The following is a 19,550-nucleotide window of genomic DNA, read 5'->3' as shown; positions in this document are numbered from 1 at the left end:
AGTAAACTTGCTCGGTAGCTCGCCTGGTACAGCGGTGCGCTTGCGATGCGGAGCCAGGGCTCGACAGTGCAAGCATTTCACTCACATTGTTGACTAAAAAGAGATGTGCACAAACTGTAAAATGTATTTGGGAGCATGTGTGCAAATTAAGAAAACATAGTCCCTGTGGGTCCTCAGTGTTATGAAATTTAAGGTCATAAAAAGTCTTAAGTATCTTAAATGGAACAACAAACTTAATCATTTGGAATGTGATTCTTAAATTTAAAGGTCTATGATTTAATTACATAAATATGAGCACTGCATGTTTTAAAGTAACAACGCTGTTGGTTTCAGAGCAGTTCACAATCAATGAATACTGCACATTTATGCCAGTAGATTGCTTGATGAATTTTGACAATATGTTTACTTTATGGTGTTTGTATTGTTATATGTTGTGGATGGTTGTAGGATTGCATATTTTATCTCCCTCATCATTTGAATGAGCAGCCGGCAATAATAAAGCATACATTTCAAAATAAGAGTCCCAGTGAATTTCGGTAGTGAGATTTTTTTTTAGCCCCAAACCAATTCAGCACAATCTCGCCCTGCAACCAATTCTACTGCAGGGTGGGATTTGCGCTGAACTGGTTCAGGGGGTAAAAATTGCAAATTTCGGGCTTGTTTATGATTATAAGTCTATTTAAAATGTAATGTTTTTTAAAATAAAGTTTTTTTCACTGGTTATTATTAGTATTTTGGTTACACAATAATATGTATCTGGCATTTAATGTAATGTGAACTTTTGTCTGGGCTGCCTCGTCACAGGAAGGAAAGAACATTTAAAGCAGCAGTCCGTAAGTTTTGCCTCTTTGTCGCCATCTCTGTTTGAAACCTGTAATTGCAGTTATTTGCAGAATTATCATCTTTATGTGGGTTGTGCGTCAGCACAGCTCCTCAGCGCGGATGAATCTAATGTGTCAGTCACCACATCGGTGTGGATACTGTACTTCGGAATCACAGATTCTGCATCTTGGAAGTATGACCAAAATAAGAATTTTCACCAGAAAAATGTCATCTGAACAAGTAACTTGTTTGCCACTTTTGTTCTGACCAACTGAGAAAAAAAAAAAGCATTACAATAAACCGCGCTACCAATGGTGATTAAATCTAAATATCGCTTAGCTCATATCACATCAAACCATGCAAATTTTTATTATTGTTATACTTTGTTCTCAAATTGTTAATGTTAACATTGCGTGACTACGTGTATTTAGTGTGTATTAGCGTTACCTGTAGATTTCAATTTCTGTACAGTCTAATGTCTAATGTTAATTTGTCATACCATACAATCCGCCATCCACATGATAAGTTTAATTATTGCAGCTGCTGTGAGAAAAGGCTATAAATGATCCACTACCTGCAGCATCCTCACATGATATAACCTACTAGCTGCGACTCCTTTATGTAAACAGACATGGCGTAATGACACAAAGAAGAACGGCTGCATGCTCGAATTTCCCGCGGAAACCTACAAGTACCACTCGGATTAGAAAACATTATTTAATCGGGCTAAGTTAAGGAGATAGTTTTGAACACTGGCTGGTTATGTACTTGCTCAAAAATTGATTTTGCATCATTTTTAAGCAAAAAAGTTACAGACTGCAGCTTAAATTTCATATTACATTTTGAAGCAGAAATGTAAAAACCTAGTGTACATTTTGTATTCTAATAAATTAATTATTTCGTTTATAAATGTCTCCTTGTATCCCTTTATTTAGGAAAAACACATAATTTGACAAATTTTATTTGCTCCCCTAATGCTTTTTAATGTGCTCCTAAACACATGCGCTCCTATGGAAAAATTAAGCAGCAAGCCCTGGGAAGAAGTCCCATGAAACAGCAAATGGCATGATTTCTTCGTCAAAAGTTGATGTTTTCTAACACTATCAGTTTTAGAGGGGGTTTAGTATAACTGGTGTATGTTATTTTCAGACGTGGTAAAGCTTTAACCTTTTAGCACCACTCTCCAGACATTTCTTTTCTGAACTGCAGCCATACGTACAACAACCAACTTTATAGTGCAGTAAGTGATTTCTGAGAAACGTTGATATTTGAAATCAACCTAAACAAACACACCCCTCCTTTCATTGCACCACCCCCAAAATGCATGAAAACACAGTGCAAGAGTGTGGATGCCTCTTTATTACAGCTGAAGCGACGAAAAATATTGCTTCATGAAAAATAAAGCAAAGATGACGAACGAATGACAAGGAAGAACAAAAAATGTACAAACAGTACACAAGAGTATATACAAGTGTGTTGTGGTGCTCGGTCTGATCCACTTTCAACAGCGTTTCTCAAAAATCGCTTATTGTACCTTTAATAAAACATTGCCAGATTCGTGTTCATCTGTTGCAGATAAAACTTAACGTGTTTTTAGCGCCACACACTGGCCATTTCACTTTGAAAGTGTTGCGAAACATGCAAAAAGCAACGTAATATAATTTTTTCCAATGAGCCTGGGTTGTTAAATCACCATTCAAGATACTATTTTCATTCTATTGTGAGCTCAGACGCAGCCTTCTGTATCGCTGTCATCGGTGCGTCTGGCAAGACGTGGTTCCCATTAGTACAGTGTGGTATGTGGACGTCTTTAGTTTCATCACGCACAGTCTTCAGAAAGACCATAATCCCTGAACCTCCAGTACCTCTTTCCTCCAGCGCTGTTGGTGCTTTCCTGATAGCGTCGAGCTCATCGACCAAACCTTGCTTGTTTGCACGGAGCTGTTTGGCACGGGATGCCGGTATAGTAATGTAACGGGTGACAATGTTGATGTGGCAACTCCGAAAGTCCACCAAGCGAGCCACACACTGTTCAAATGTGTGCGTTAGATGCTCATCGGCTTGCTGGAGCACAAAGTTGCGCAGGGACGGGCGACAAGAGATGTCTTCAATGAAACGCTTATGAGAGGGCGGCATGTAGTCTCTCATTCTTCTCAGGAAGGCCCCTGTTTGAACAGTATTGACAGAGCGATACAAAGTTTTCAATAGGCTACAAATGCAAAAGTGTTTTATAAACTGCATTTGTCTTTTATTTTCATCTAACATTTGTTCAAAAAAATAAAACATTATCTGGAAAATATTGGCTTTGCAATTTATATATAGGCCTATATACTTTTCTTTCCTTTCTTTAAACATGTGAAGGCCAAGTATGGTAACCCATACTCAGAATTTGTCCTCTGCATTTAACCCATCCATGTTAGTGCACACACAATGGGAGTAGTGAACACACACACATACACCTGGAGCAGTGGGCAGCCTTTTTGCTGTGGTGTCCAGAGAGTGATTGGGGGTTAGGTGTCTTGCAACTCAGTCATTTGAGCCAGTAATGAGAATCGAACATGCAACATTCAAGTTACCAGTCTGACTCTCTAACATTAGGTATATTAGCTTTCAGAAGTTTGGGTTCGGTAAAACTGTTTAAAGTTTTTGACATTAGGCTGCATTTAATTGATCAAAAATACAGTTATACTGTTATATTGTGAAGTGTTATTATGAATTAAAATAAGTGTTTTCTATTTTAATATAGTTTAACTTTTCAGCATCATTACTTCAGTCTTCAGTGTCACATGATCCTTCAGAAATCATTCTAATAGGCTGATTTGCTGCTCAAGAAACATTTCTGATTATCAATGATGATGATACATATTTTTGTGGAAACTATGAGACATTTTTTTCAGGATTCTTTGATGAATAGAAAGTTCAAGAGAACAGTATTTATTTAAAATAAAATTTTTTGGTAATAATTTAAAAGTCTTTACTGTCACCTTTGAAAAATGTAATACATCCTTGCAGAATAAAATTATTATTATTATTATTATTATTATTATAGTATTCTTTCTTTAAAAAAAAAAAAAAAAAATCTTACTGACACAAAATAAAATCTAAAATTAATTACACTGAAAATTTTATATTACAAATAACATTATATGAAATATTATTTAAATATATATTTAAATATTTAAAACTTTTTTTAAATACTGCAAGTTATGTTAGATGTATACGCCTGAGAAGGAACATTTTAAATTCAATTAAAATGTAAATAAGTGTTTTTCACAATAAATATGGCAAATAAAGCAGCATGTTAAAACAACATCAATAACATGTTATTATTTTACATGAAATCTGTTTTTAATATATTTTTATTTATTTTTTAATGCATTAACTTTGAGTGCACAAAAATATTTTTATTTAGTATATAGCTTATCTTTATACACGTAACTCTGTCTATTGTGTTGTATTATATTCAACTTTATTGCCTTTTATACTATTGTGTTATATTCATTTTATCAATGTCTGTACTTATTTCTCTGTACTGGACAAATTCTCTGTGTGTGTAAACATACTTGGCATTAAAGGTCATTCTGATTCTGCATGAAACCAGCTTGAAAACCCTTGCCCTATAAGCAAGATAGGATATATTTTGCAACTGGTTCATTAATAACAGTATCGCTGGCACGGACTCTGCAAGTTTGTGCAAAACATGATGATCCCATGTTATCCAGCATAATCATCACTGTTGTGACTGCAAGGCAAAATTTTAAATCAGGAATGATCTAACCATGAGGGAAATTAAGGATGATTCTCTTACCACCGTCGCCTTTATGTTGGACTCCCAGCAGCTCATCAAAGCAGTGTAGGATACTACTTTGTGCGGCACTGCCTCCCGAAAACTCCATTGGCTTCTCCTGAACTCCCTCGTACACGAGACCTTCTGGCATTGATGGGTTATCTTTCCATCTAAACCCCACATGCAGCAGGAGAGTAAAGTTTTATAAATTCAGAAGAACTTTTAGGTTCCAAAACCTAAAGGAAAACCTTTAGGAATCCAAAAAAGCTGTGAAACCAACAATATGTCTTACCCAGACAGATAGATCCTAATAATGCCATAGAATATGGAGGGATCTACATATTCTGAAATGGTCACAATAAGTATTAAAACCACTTGAATGAACATATAGAGGTCATTTATCACCTAAAAGTATTACCATGCATCAGTTTAAGAGCCTGTTTCATGCTGTCTATGGCCTGACTGACAACATCCAGAGCTTTGGTGACCATAGCAACATCATTATAATGGACACCGTTGATGACATCAAGGATAGACTGTAAAAAAACGAAACAGCTAATTTATTTTTAAGATCTAGCATTACCATAGTACAGTAATGTTATCAGATGGTAATACAGAATGTGTGCCATGCTGTAGAAAATGATGATTGGATATTATTAGAATACAGAATTAACTTCAAAGTTCATATTCACATACCATGGTATTTGCACTCCAAGGTAATTCAACAAATACTACCATGATGTATCAATATGAATTATTTACTATCATGGCTTCTGTATCTCATGCTTTGTCTTTGAACTGTGGCATTTGTAAAGGTGTCAAACCTTCAGGCCAGGAACAGCTGCCAACTCCACCAGCAGTGTAACCAGAAAAAAACCCCTTACACTTTCCCCTCCAGGCAATGTCAACAACAACTCCAAGTTCCTTATAAGAAGCAAGAACAGTCGGACGGCAGGTCAACACTTCAGAAGCATTAGCCTTAAACTATATCAACATCTGGTTTACAAAGTTTTGCAATTTTTTTTTACATTATTTTTATAGGTTATCATTGTGATGTCTAATTCTTGCCATAAATGTATTTGTAGGATGCTATAAAGAGGATCTGAACACAAATAGATCACATTTACATGTTCCACACTGTACATAATAAGATGGCTCCCTCTGCTGGTTCTACAAATCAATAACATGTAACACACATTTCTGTTAATTCAACAAAATACTTACTCCAAGGAAAAAGGTCTGGGAACAATCAGTGTCCAGTTGTGCATGAAAAAGAAATATGCAATTTATAATACACATGTTACTTCTGAAACATGATTTGTCTTAATTTGGGATATAAGTACATAATTTTTTAATAAACAACTTTTAATAAACAACTTTTGTCATGCTTTAAAGAAGTACGGCTATTTTAATTACAATTTTAACTGTAGTCTGTTGTTTGATATGAAGTTAATATTTTTTACACATAGTAAATTGTAACTTCACCATTACAAATAATTAATTATTTGTAAATATATTATTAACAAATATATTTAAATACATGACATTCAAGTTTCAATAGAAATTAGTATATTTTATTTTAAAGTATATTTTAGTTTACTATAAATGCTGATCAGTACATTTGGCAGTATACTTCATATTTAAATATCTTTAATTGTCATTAATTGTCCAAAAACATTGCATTCAGTTCATACATAAAGGGTTAGTTCACTGAAAAATGAAAATTCTGTCATTAACTATCCTTGTGTCGTTCCAAACCCATAAGATGTTCGTTCATCTTAGAAACACAAAGTCAGATATTTTTAATTAAATATGAGCAATTTCTGTCCCTCTATTGACAAACAGCTACGCTACTACCACTTTGACGTTTCAAAAAGTTCATAAAGAGATTGTAAATCTAATCCACATGAATTTAGCGGTTATCTGAAGAGATTCGATCACTTTATATGATGAACAGATTAAATTTAGGCTTTTATTCACATACAAACATTGATTAATGTGCGAGAACCAATGATGTTTATTCTCATGTGTTACACAGCACATTTGAGCTTCTGCAAGAACCAATGAGGTTCATTCTCATATTACGCAGCGCATTTGAGCTTCTTCAAGAACCAATAAGGTTCATTCTCGTGTTACACAGCACTTTTGAGCTTCCGCAAGAACCAGTGAGGTTCATTCTCATGTTACGCAGCACGTTTGAGCTTCGGCAAGAACCAATGAGGTTCATGCTCGTGTTACACAGCACGTTTGAGCTTCTGCAAGAACCAATGAGGTTCATTCTCGTGTGTTACGCAGCACGTTTGAGCTTCTGCAAGAACCAATGAAATTCTTTAATTGTCATTAATTGTCCAAAAACAGCTTCTGCAAATGAGCTTCTTTGCAAATGAGGTTCATTCTCGTGTGTTACGCAGCACGTTTGAGCTTCTGCAAGAACCAATGAGATTCATTCTCATGTTACGCAGCACGTTTGAGCTTTGGCAAGAACCAATGAGGTTCATGCTCGTGTTACACAGCACGTTTGAGCTTCTGCAAGAACCAATGAGGTTCATTCTCGTGTGTTACGCAGCACGTTTGAGCTTCGGCAAGAACCAGTGAGGTTCATTCTCATGTTACGCAGCACGTTTGAGCTTCTTCAAGAACCAATGAGGTTCATTCTCATGTTACGCAGCACGTTTGAGCTTCTGCAAGAACCAGTGAGGTTCATTCTCATGTTACGCAGCACGTTTGAGCTTCTGCAAGAACCAGTGAGGTTCATTCTCATGTTACGCAGCACATTTGAGCTTCGGCAAGAACCAATGAGGTTCATTCTCATGTTACACAGCACGTTTGAGCTTCTTCAAGAACCAGTGAGGTTCATTCTCATGTTACGCAGCACATTTGAGCTTCGGCAAGAACCAATGAGGTTCATTCTCGTGTTACGCAGCACGTTTGAGCTTCTGCAAGAACCAGTGAGGTTCATTCTCATGTTACGCAGCACATTTGAGCTTCGGCAAGAACCAATGAGGTTCATTCTCGTGTTACGCAGCACGTTTGAGCTTCTGCAAGAACCAGTGAGGTTCATTCTCATGTTACGCAGCACATTTGAGCTTCGGCAAGAACCAATGAGGTTCATTCTCGTGTTACGCAGCACGTTTGAGCTTCTTCAAGAACCAGTGAGGTTCATTCTCATGTTATGCAGCACGTTTGAGCTTCGGCAAGAACCAACGAGGTTCATTCTCGTGTGTTACGCAGCATGTTTGAGCTTCTGCAAGAACCAACGAGGTTCATTCTCATGTGTTACGCAGCACGTTTGAGATTCTGCAAGAACCAGTGAGGTTCATTCTCATGTTACGCAGCACGTTTGAGCTTCGGCAAGAACCAACGAGGTTCATTCTCGTGTGTTACGCAGCACGTTTGAGCTTCTGCAAGAACCAACGAGGTTCATTCTCATGTGTTACGCAGCACGTTTGAGCTTCTGCCAGAACCAGTGAGGTTCATTCTCATGTTACGCAGCACGTTTGAGCTTCGGCAAGAACCAATGAGGTTCATTCTCATGTTAAGCAGCACGTTTGAGCTTCTTCAAGAACCAATAAGGTTCATTCTCATGTTACGCAGCACGTTTGAGCTTCTGCAAGAACCAGTGAGGTTCATTCTCATGTTACGCAGCACGTTTGAGCTTCTGCAAGAACCAGTGAGGTTCATTCTCATGTTACGCAGCATGTTTGAGCTTCGGCAAGAACCAGTGAGGTTCATTCTCATGTTACGCAGCACGTTTGAGCTTCTGCAAGAACCAATGAGGTTCATTCTCGTGTGTTACGCAGCACATTTGAGCTTCCGCAAGAACCAATGAGGTTCATTCTCGTGTGTTACGCAGCACATTTGAGCTTCTGCAAGAACCAATGAGGTTCATTCTCGTGTGTTATGCAGCACATTTGAGCTTCCGCAAGAACCAATGATGTTCATTCTCATGTTTCGCAGCACGTTTAAGCTTCCGCAAGAACCAATGAGGTTCATTCTCGTGTGTTATGCAGCACATTTGAGCTTCCGCAAGAACCAATGAGGTTCATTCTCGTGTGTTATGCAGCACATTTGAGCTTCCGCAAGAACCAATGATGTTCATTCTCATGTTACGCAGCACGTTTGAGCTTCCGCAAGAACCAATGAGGTTCACTCTCCTGTTACGCAGCACGTTTGAGCTTCCGCAAGAACCAATGAGGTTCACTCTCGTGTGTTATGCAGCACATTTGAGCTTCCGCAAGAACCAATGAGGTTCATTCTCGTGTGTTATGCAGCACATTTGAGCTTCCGCAAGAAACAATGAGGTTCATTCTCGTGTGTTATGCAGCACGTTTGAGCTTCTGCAAGAACCAGTGAGGTTCATTCTCATGTTACGCAGCACATTTGAGCTTCCGCAAGAACCAGTGAGGTTCATTCTCGTGTGTTACGCAGCACATTTGAGCTTCCGCAAGAACCAGTGAGGTTCATTCTCGTGTGTTACGCAGCACATTTGAGCTTCCGCAAGAACCAATGAGGTTCATTCTCATGTGTTACACAGCACGTTTGAGCTTCCGCAAGAACCAGTGAGGTTCATTCTCATGTGTTACGCAGCACATTTGAGCTTCCGCAAGAACCAATGAGGTTCATTCTGGTGTTACGCAGCACGTTTGAGCTTCTGCAAGATCCAGTGAGGTTCATTCTCATGTGTTATGCAGCACGTTTGAGCTTCCGCAAGAACCAATGAGGTTCATTCTCATGTTACGCAGCACATTTGAGCTTCCGCAAGAACCAATGAGGTTCATTCTCGTGTTACGCAGCACGTTTGAGCTTCCACAAGAACAATGAGGTTCATTCTCATGTTACGCAGTATGTTTGAGCTTCGGCAAGAACCAGTGAGGTTCATTCTCATGTTACGCAGCACGTTTGAGCTTCTGCAAGAACCAATGAGGTTCATTCTCGTGTGTTACGCAGCACATTTGAGCTTCCGCAAGAACCAATGAGGTTCATTCTCGTGTGTTACGCAGCACGTTTGAGCTTCTGCAAGAACCAATGAGGTTCATTCTCGTGTTACGCAGCACGTTTGAGCTTCTGCAAGAACCAATGAGGTTCATTCTCGTGTTACGCAGCACGTTTGAGCTTCCGCAAGAACCAATGAGGTTCATTCTCATGTTACGCAGCACGTTTGAGCTTCCGCAAGAACCAATGAGGTTCATTCTCGTGTGTTATGCAGCACATTTGAGCTTCTGCAAGAACCAATGAGGTTCATTCTCGTGTGTTATGCAGCACATTTGAGTTTCCGCAAGAACCAATGAGGTTCATTCTTGTGTGTTATGCAGCACGTTTGAGCTTCTGCAAGAACCAGTGAGGTTCATTCTCATGTTGCGCAGCACATTTGAGCTTCCGCAAGAACCAGTGAGGTTCATTCTCGTGTGTTACGCAGCACATTTGAGCTTCCGCAAGAACCAATGAGGTTCATTCTCGTGTGTTACGCAGCACATTTGAGCTTCCGCAAGAACCAATGAGGTTCATTCTCGTGTTACGCAGCACATTTGAGCTTCCAAAAGAACCAATGAGGTTCATTCTCGTGTGTTACGCAGCACATTTGAGCTTCCGCAAGAACCAATGAGGTTCATTCTCGTGTGTTACGCAGCACATTTGAGCTTCTGCAAGAACCAATGAGGTTCATTCTCGTGTGTTATGCAGCACATTTGAGCTTCCGCAAGAACCAATGATGTTCATTCTCATGTTACGCAGCACGTTTGAGCTTCCGCAAGACCCAATGAGGTTCATTCTCATGTTACGCAGCACGTTTGAGCTTCCGCGAGAACCAATGAGGTTCGTTCTCGTGTGTTATGCAGCACATTTGAGCTTCCGCAAGAACCAATGAGGTTCGTTCTCGTGTGTTACGCAGCACGTTTGAGCTTCTGCAAGAACCAGTGAGGTTCATTCTCATGTTACGCAGCACATTTGAGCTTCCGCAAGAACCAGTGAGGTTCATTCTCATGTGTTACGCAGCACATTTGAGCTTCCGCAAGAACCAATGAGGTTCATTCTCATGTGTTACGCAGCACGTTTGAGCTTCCGCAAGAACCAATGAGGTTCATTCTCATGTTACGCAGCACGTTTGAGCTTCTGCAAGAACCAATGAGGTTCATTCTCATGTTAAGCAGCACGTTTGAGCTTCTTCAAGAACCAATGAGGTTCATTCTCATGTTACGCAGCACGTTTGAGCTTCTGCAAGAACCAATGAGGTTCATTCTCATGTTACGCAGCACGTTTGAGCTTCTGCAAGAACCAATGAGGTTCATTCTCGTGTGTTATGCAGCACATTTGAGCTTCCGCAAGAACCAATGATGTTCATTCTCTTGTTACGCAGCACATTTGAGCTTCTGCAAGAACCAATGAGGTTCATTCTCGTGTTACGCAGCACGTTTGAGCTTCTGCAAGAACCAATGAGGTTCATTCTCGTGTTACGCAGCACGTTTGAGCTTCCGCAAGAACCAATGAGGTTCATTCTCATGTTACGCAGCACGTTTGAGCTTCCGCAAGAACCAATGAGGTTCATTCTCGTGTGTTATGCAGCACATTTGAGCTTCTGCAAGAACCAATGAGGTTCATTCTCGTGTGTTATGCAGCACATTTGAGCTTCCGCAAGAACCAATGAGGTTCATTCTCGTGTGTTATGCAGCACGTTTGAGCTTCTGCAAGAACCAGTGAGGTTCATTCTCATGTTGCGCAGCACATTTGAGCTTCCGCAAGAACCAGTGAGGTTCATTCTCGTGTGTTACGCAGCACATTTGAGCTTCCGCAAGAACCAATGAGGTTCATTCTCGTGTGTTACGCAGCACATTTGAGCTTCCGCAAGAACCAGTGAGGTTCATTCTCGTGTTACGCAGCACATTTGAGCTTCCAAAAGAACCAATGAGATTCATTCTCATGTGTTACGCAGCACGTTTGAGCTTCCGCAAGAACCAGTGAGGTTCATTCTCATGTGTTACGCAGCACATTTGAGCTTCCGCAAGAACCAATGAGGTCCATTCTGGTGTTAGGCAGCACGTTTGAGCTTCTGCAAGATCCAGTGAGGTTCATTCTCATGTGTTATGCAGCACGTTTGAGCTTCTGCAAGAACCACGTTCATTCTCGTGTTACGCAGCACATTTGAGCTTCCGCAAGAACCAATGAGGTTCATTCTCGTGTTACGCAGCACGTTTGAGCTTCCACAAGAACAATGAGGTTCATTCTCATGTTACGCAGCATGTTTGAGCTTCGGCAAGAACCAGTGAGGTTCATTCTCATGTTACGCAGCACGTTTGAGCTTCCGCAAGAACCAATGAGGTTCATTCTCGTGTGTTATGCAGCACATTTGAGCTTCCTCAAGAACCAATAAGGTTCATTCTCGTGTGTTACGCAGCACATTTGAGCTTCCGCAAGAACCAATGACGTTCGTTCTCGTGTGTTACGCAGCACGTTTGAGCTTCTGCAAGAACCAGTGAGGTTCATTCTCATGTTACGCAGCACATTTGAGCTTCCGCAAGAACCAGTGAGGTTCATTCTCGTGTGTTACGCAGCACATTTGAGCTTCTGCAAGAACCAATGAGGTTCATTCTCATGTGTTACGCAGCACGTTTGAGCTTCGGCAAGAACCAATGAGGTTCATTCTCATGTTAAGCAGCACGTTTGAGCTTCTTCAAGAACCAATGAGGTTCATTCTCATGTTACGCAGCACGTTTGAGCTTCTGCAAGAACAAGGGAGGTTCATTCTCATGTTACACAGCACGTTTGAGCTTCGGCAAGAACCAATGAGGTTCATTCTCGTGTGTTACGCAGCACATTTGAGCTTCTGCAAGAACCAATGAGGTTCATTCTCGTGTGTTATGCAGCACATTTGAGCTTCCGCAAGAACCAATGATGTTCATTCTCATGTTACGCAGCACGTTTGAGCTTCTGCAAGAACCAATGAGGTTCATTCTCGTGTTACGCAGCACGTTTGAGCTTCCGCAAGAACCAATGAGGTTCATTCTCATGTTACGCAGCACGTTTGAGCTTCCGCAAGAACCAATGAGGTTCATTCTCGTGTGTTATGCAGCACATTTGAGCTTCCGCAAGAACCAATGAGGTTCATTCTCGTGTGTTATGCAGCACATTTGAGCTTCCGCAAGAACCAATGAGGTTCATTCTCGTGTGTTATGCAGCACGTTTGAGCTTCTGCAAGAACCAGTGAGGTTCATTCTCATGTTACGCAGCACATTTGAGCTTCCGCAAGAACCAGTGAGGTTCATTCTCGTGTGTTACGCAGCACATTTGAGCTTCCGCAAGAACCAATGAGGTTCATTCTCGTGTGTTACGCAGCACATTTGAGCTTCCGCAAGAACCAGTGAGGTTCATTCTCATGTGTTACGCAGCACATTTGAGCTTCCGCAAGAACCAATGAGGTCCATTCTGGTGTTACGCAGCACGTTTGAGCTTCTGCAAGATCCAGTGAGGTTCATTCTCATGTGTTATGCAGCACGTTTGAGCTTCTGCAAGAACCACGTTCATTCTCGTGTTACGCAGCACATTTGAGCTTCCGCAAGTACCAATGAGGTTCATTCTCGTGTTACGCGGCACGTTTGAGCTTCTACAAGAACAATGAGGTTCATTCTCATGTTACGCAGCATGTTTGAGCTTCGGCAAGAACCAGTGAGGTTCATTCTCATGTTACGCAGCACGTTTGAGCTTCTGCAAGAACCAATGAGGTTCATTCTTGTGTGTTACGCAGCACATTTGAGCTTCTGCAAGAACCAATGAGGTTCATTCTCGTGTGTTACGCAGCACATTTGAGCTTCTGCAAGAACCAATGAGGTTCATTCTCGTGTGTTATGCAGCACATTTGAGCTTCCGCAAGAACCAATGATGTTCATTCTCATGTTACGCAGCACGTTTGAGCTTCTGCAAGAACCAGTGAGGTTCATTCTCATGTTACGCAGCACGTTTGAGCTTCCGCAAGAACCAATGAGGTTCATTCTCGTGTGTTATGCAGCACATTTGAGCTTCCGCAAGAACCAATGAGGTTCATTCTCGTGTGTTATGCAGCACATTTGTGCTTCCGCAAGAACCAATGAGGTTCATTCTCGTGTGTTATGCAGCACATTTGAGCTTCCGCAAGAACCAATGAGGTTCATTCTCGTGTGTTACGCAGCACATTTGAGCTTCCGCAAGAACCAATGAGGTTCATTCTCGTGTGTTACGCAGCACGTTTGAGCTTCCGCAAGAACCAATGAGGTTCATTCTCGTGTTACGCAGCACATTTGAGCTTCCAAAAGAACCAATGAGATTCATTCTCATGTGTTACGCAGCACGTTTGAGCTTCCGCAAGAACCAGTGAGGTTCATTCTCATGTGTTACGCAGCACATTTGAGCTTCCGCAAGAACCAATGAGGTCCATTCTGGTGTTACGCAGCACGTTTGAGCTTCTGCAAGATCCAGTGAGGTTCATTCTCATGTGTTATGCAGCACGTTTGAGCTTCTGCAAGAACCACGTTCATTCTCGTGTTACGCAGAACATTTGAGCTTCCGCAAGAACCAATGAGGTTCATTCTCGTGTTACGCAGCACGTTTGAGCTTCCACAAGAACAATGAGGTTCATTCTCATGTTACGCAGCATGTTTGAGCTTCGGCAAGAACCAGTGAGGTTCATTCTCATGTTACGCAGCACGTTTGAGCTTCTGCAAGAACCAATGAGGTTCATTCTTGTGTGTTACGCAGCACATTTGAGCTTCTGCAAGAACCAATGAGGTTCATTCTCGTGTGTTACGCAGCACATTTGAGCTTCTGCAAGAACCAATGAGGTTCATTCTCGTGTGTTATGCAGCACATTTGAGCTTCCGCAAGAACCAATGATGTTCATTCTCATGTTACGCAGCATGTTTGAGCTTCTGCAAGAACCAGGTTCATTCTCGTGTTACGCAGCACATTTGAGCTTCTGCAAGAACCAATGAGGTTCATTCTCGTGTGTTATGCAGCACATTTGAGCTTCCACAAGAACAATGACGTTCATTCTCGTGTTACGCAGCACGTTTGAGCTTTAGCAAAAACAAAAATGAGGTTCATTCTCGTCTACCGGAGCATGTTTGAGCTTCCGCAAGAACAATGGGGTTTGTTCTTGTGCATCAAGCAGGTTCGGTTGAGCTTCTGTTAATGTTTGCTGACCAATGTTTATATGTGAATAAAAGTCTAAATTCAATCTGTTTATAATATAAAGTGATTAATCTCTTCAGAAAAGTTGGACTAAACCGCTAAATTCATATGGATTTATTTTACGATCTCTTTATGAACTTTTTGAAACGTCAAAGTGGTAGATGCATAGACTGTCAATGAAGGGACAGAAATATCTCAGATTTCATTAAAAATATCTTCATTTGTGTTCCGAAGATGAACGAAAGTCTTACGGGTGTGGAACGACATGAGGGTGAGCAAATAATGACTTCATTTTAATTTCTGGGTGAACTAACCCTTTAAGTATATTCTTTTAAAAGTATGCTAAAGTGTACTTTCCCCCATGAGGGTTAGCCCCTGCTGGTAGATGTTTTAATTACAGCCTCAACTTAAATGGCAGCTCTTAAATGTTGTACTTCTGTGGGTTCTGCTGAGCAATTGCTATTGAAATGAATAAGAATGCTAAAGGTACTGAAGACCATAATTAACTGATAATTATTTCCATTTAAACTTAAAATGCAAACATTTGTTAAAACAGGGCAAGCTAACACAGCGTTTTACATATCATATTGTATGGATCTTGGGTTTACCCATCTGGATCTCTTTTCTTCCAGTTAGCAAGGACTGTGTCCGCGTGGATGAGAATTGGGGGCAGACCCAGTCTCCGAGACACCTCACAGAACGGCACCGATAGATTCCTCGGAAGCACCTGGAAGTTCATGACATACAGTAAATAGTCAGACAGGTCAGTTCTGTGGTCCAGTCCAATTAATGGTTTGAACTGCATACAAAATCATTGTTGTACTTTTACTGTTTCTCTCTCTCCCTCCTGCCATACGTAACCCATAGTCATCGTGCTCAAAGCCAGATGAGCCAAACGCAGCTCACGATGGGTCTGCAACAAATGAGTCTCCAACAGAGGCATCTAAGAGAGGATAACGCATAAAAAAATCACTGAACAATCACAATTGAATTATTGACCCTTTCAGACCCTGCATCCATTCTCATCACCACCATGAGCTTTTTTCCTCTCACTTGGTACCTAAGTTACAAAAGATTATTAGATTAAATGCAAAATACCACTTGTTGTTTTTAAATGAAACATGGTGGCATGTCATGGTGACTGTCACTGTCATTGACACAAGGCATAAAAACATTGCAGAATTCTAAATATTACAGATATTTATGTTTAAAACTATCATATAAATAATACTTTGTTTTAAAATGAAGCTGAAAAGTGACATTAGTAAGTACACATTAGTCTTACACAGTTTAAGTTACAGTAATAATCACAGTGCTTTTTCTGCTTCATTAATGAAATTCACAATTAATAATTCTATTGTTTAAAGGTTACACTTTATTTTAAGGTGTCTGTGTTAAAAGGGTTAAACAAGGGTTAAACAATCGCCATATAGTCGTTGTGGTTCCTCTAAAGAAAATAAAAGGAAAGTAAGGCAGAAAGGAAAATGAAAGTAAAAGGAAACTGTGAAACAGTCTATATACATAATATATGGGAGCTGAAGCACAAAATAGTGAATGGAAAAGGAAAATTTTAAATTGATGTTAATTATTATTATTATTGTTTTTTTTTTTTTTTTAATCTTTGTAGGTAAGACACTTTTACTATTGTGGACTTAGTATGAAAGATCATACATCATGAATTCTGAGGCGCAAAGAATGAGAAGAGACGAGTTCTGTCACATTTCTGGCAATGTCCATCCAGGGCTTGTAGTGCGCCGGTAGGTCTGTCTGAAACACAGTGTACATGTGTATTAGTATGTGTCCATAACACAGTATGTAACATAATACACATTTATGATCAATTTTCTATACATTTACTGTTATTCTGATATGAAGAAAACCTATGTACAGTCAAACCAAAATGCATTCAGACACCTTGAACATTTCATTAATCAATACAGTTTATTCACTATAGTTTAAAAAAATGGTAAAATAATATCTCAGAGTTAAACTGTGTCAGAAAAAATAATAATCTTAATTATGTCAGAACATGGTCAGGTCAAAATGACTAAATAATTTTTGGTCCCAAATTTTTATTAATTTTACTGGTAGTCCACTGTATGAAGAATCTTTGGGTATAATATGTCACAGTATACTTTATTTGGCTATACTCACTTACATAAATGAACTATAGTGTCCTGCACCCACTAGTAAAAAAAATATCAAAGATATCAAAGATATCAAAAATGTCTGAATAATTTTTGGTTTGACTGTATATTTAATGTATATGTCAAATCATGTTATGACTCTTTCATGTCCATTACTCTTTATGTCCATAAAATATACCATACAGTTATGTTATTTTTCTCAGCCAAAGAGTTAAATATGACTGATTACACAGTCCAAACGTGTACCTTGAGGTGGTTTTTTAGTTTTACACCAGTCATTAAAAGACATGCATAATCCCAGATACTAAATGCGAGTCAAAGTTAACGATTCAAAGACCTTTACAGCTAAAAAAAATATCTGCATGTAATAAAATTATTGAAGTCAGCCAACTAATTTAGTTTACGTAGAGAGTTTTCTAAGACCACTGTCTATCAGCTTTCTTGGCTTCATTGGTTATTCAAATATAAAACTGTGTTTGAAATGTGCAAAGTTTTGTATTTACCTATTTACCATTAAAGCAAAGGTTACTCAGAAAGCAAACAGTGTCAAAGTCTAATGCTTTTATATGCAAGCAATCAGTCTTACTGTATCTTAATATGAATGCAAATTAATAGTTTGTTAAAAACATTCCCAATACCACAGTGACTTGGACTATATCAAGTAATGAAACAAACTGTGGCTTTGTACCTGATAGCAATCAATTGCTCCTTTGTCATAAATGTACATTTTCTTAGCCAGTTCATTTCCCTAAATTGTACACAGCATAAAACACCAATACAGTACATTCTTACTACAATTTTACAATATACAAAAAAATAAATAAATAAAATAAAAAAATAAAAAATTAGTTACAGCTAATAAAATGCTACAAGTGTAATGACCTACCAGAGGTTCAGGAAGAATAAACCCATAATCCTCGGAGATGTGAAACTTTTTCAGTGACAGTGGCTTTTCAGTGTCTGTATTTTTCACTTCAGTGCCCATAATGTTTGATCCGATAGTAGTGAATGACTCTCTGTTTAGCAAGTGTCGGGCATATGCTACTGTCTGCGCTCTGTACGTGGAACTCTCTCTCTCTCTCTCTCTCTCTCTCTCTGTTTCTGTTCTACCGTTAACAATGAACTTTCCTCACTTCCCTTATCAGAAACCATATGAGTATGCATGTGTATAAAACCACTAAAGTGCTATTACAACAGTTGTCATAACCTGTAATACAAGGGTAATTCTGTAATTGCATTGTGCCATTTCAAGCTAAAAAATACATTTTAATATATGTTTTTATATAATTATATATTCAGAAAGTTATAGGTTGAGAGTTCATTTGGACTTTTTGGTTTGAACTGACTCCAACCAGTTGGAGTTCATCCTGCCACTTGTTTATGTTTACTGACTGTCAATAAAGTTTCTGTTTACCGTCTCTTCTGGTTACCAGCTCTTGGGTTTTCTTTTTAGATTTTTCTCTTGGGCATTTTAGTTTTGTCCTTTCTTATCTGCTGGGCTCTAAGAAGAGTAAACTTGAGGTCTTGTTGCTGAAGTTCGCTGCCCCAGGAGATGTGCCTCCTCTTGACACCATCTTGCCCTCAGGCTGCGTTACGTACCTCTAAATGTTTCATAGCAGTACTGTAATGGTTTAGTTTCATTGTGTTTTAGTCTGGTTCTGTTCCTGTTTAGCTGTGTTCCCTTTGCTTGTTTGTCTCTGTGGTTTCAGATTGAGATACACTCATGTTTCTTGTTACGTTAATTACCCCTGTGTGTATTTAAGCCTTGAGTTCTTTCTGTTCTTTGTTAGTTGTTGTATGTTTATGTGGTTTGCTAGTTTCTTAGGTTCGCCCTTATTGTTCCAGAATGTTAAGAATCTTGAATAAAGATTATTTTGCTTTATAGCTACTTTGTCTCGTCATGCGTGCTGCAGACCACACATTACAGAACACTGAACCACAGTAAGGATTATGAATATTCTATGTTCAATTGATCAAGTTGGCCAAGATATTGAGTCATATATGGAGGAGTTCATACAATATTACCTTCTAATAACCTGTGGTGATCACCAATTGATGGATTTGTTTTGGAGTGAGTTGGACCCACACATCGCTTCATGGATACCGGTAGGCAATTCGAGCATCACCCTACCTTGTTATCTGAACATGGTGCTGTGAATGTGTGGTTAAGAGTATTAAGTAATATTAAGTGATTTATATATTAACCCCACTCCCTCTCCCCTCCCCCAGTAGGCACCATCTGGTGCTGTAAAGAAAACCTAAACAAAAGTCCTAGTTGGTGTTGGGTGGGTAGGGGATGGGGCTTTGAAGTAGCAGTAGACCACCATGGAGGACTTTGTGGAGGAGAAGACCCTGGCCAGGCCAGCAGAGGAGATGACCACAGCGAAGGCGGCAGAAGAAAGGACCATGGCGGAACAGGAAATCCACATGGAGGAGCAGCAGAGGAAGAGACCACTGTGGTATGGAGATCCATGGTGGAGATTGCTGGACCGATGACCATGGCAAAGCCAGTGGATTGGGAAGGAGGTGGAGACCAAGGTGGAGCCGTAGGCAATGTTGCAGGCCTGGAAGACCAAGGCAGAGCTGAGGTGGCATTTGCAAGCCCGAGGTGGAACCAGTGGGAGTGTAAAAAATAGTGGAGC

At 39.7% G+C, this 19,550-nt stretch overlaps 1 protein-coding gene across 2 annotated transcripts; it reads right to left on the bottom strand.

Annotated features, from left to right (window-relative positions):
* Positions 1-2,166: 2,166 nt before the first annotated feature.
* ido1 (indoleamine 2,3-dioxygenase 1) lies at positions 2,167-18,002 on the bottom strand. Of its 2 annotated transcripts, XM_048210880.1 has the most exons (10): positions 17,795-17,999; positions 16,433-16,528; positions 15,585-15,704; positions 15,370-15,488; positions 5,834-5,848; positions 5,434-5,533; positions 5,028-5,145; positions 4,902-4,953; positions 4,631-4,779; positions 2,167-2,987 (listed from the first exon to the last, which is right to left on the bottom strand). In XM_048210880.1, exons 1-10 carry the CDS (start codon positions 17,891-17,893, stop codon positions 2,533-2,535), a joined length of 1,323 nt encoding a protein of 440 aa, XP_048066837.1. In that variant the 5' UTR covers positions 17,894-17,999; the 3' UTR covers positions 2,167-2,532. The 2 variants fall into 2 exon arrangements, with proteins under 2 accessions (XP_048066837.1, XP_048066838.1); XM_048210881.1 differs by lacking the exon at positions 5,834-5,848 and having other exon boundaries at positions 17,795-18,002.
* Positions 18,003-19,550: the final 1,548 nt, after the last annotated feature.

The sequence above is a fragment of the Megalobrama amblycephala genome, linkage group LG12, assembly GCF_018812025.1.
Source record: "Megalobrama amblycephala isolate DHTTF-2021 linkage group LG12, ASM1881202v1, whole genome shotgun sequence".
Taxonomy (NCBI): Eukaryota; Metazoa; Chordata; class Actinopteri; order Cypriniformes; family Xenocyprididae; genus Megalobrama; species Megalobrama amblycephala.
Note: the sequence above shows the minus strand (reverse complement) of the source record. Positions and strands in the feature narration are given on the sequence as shown.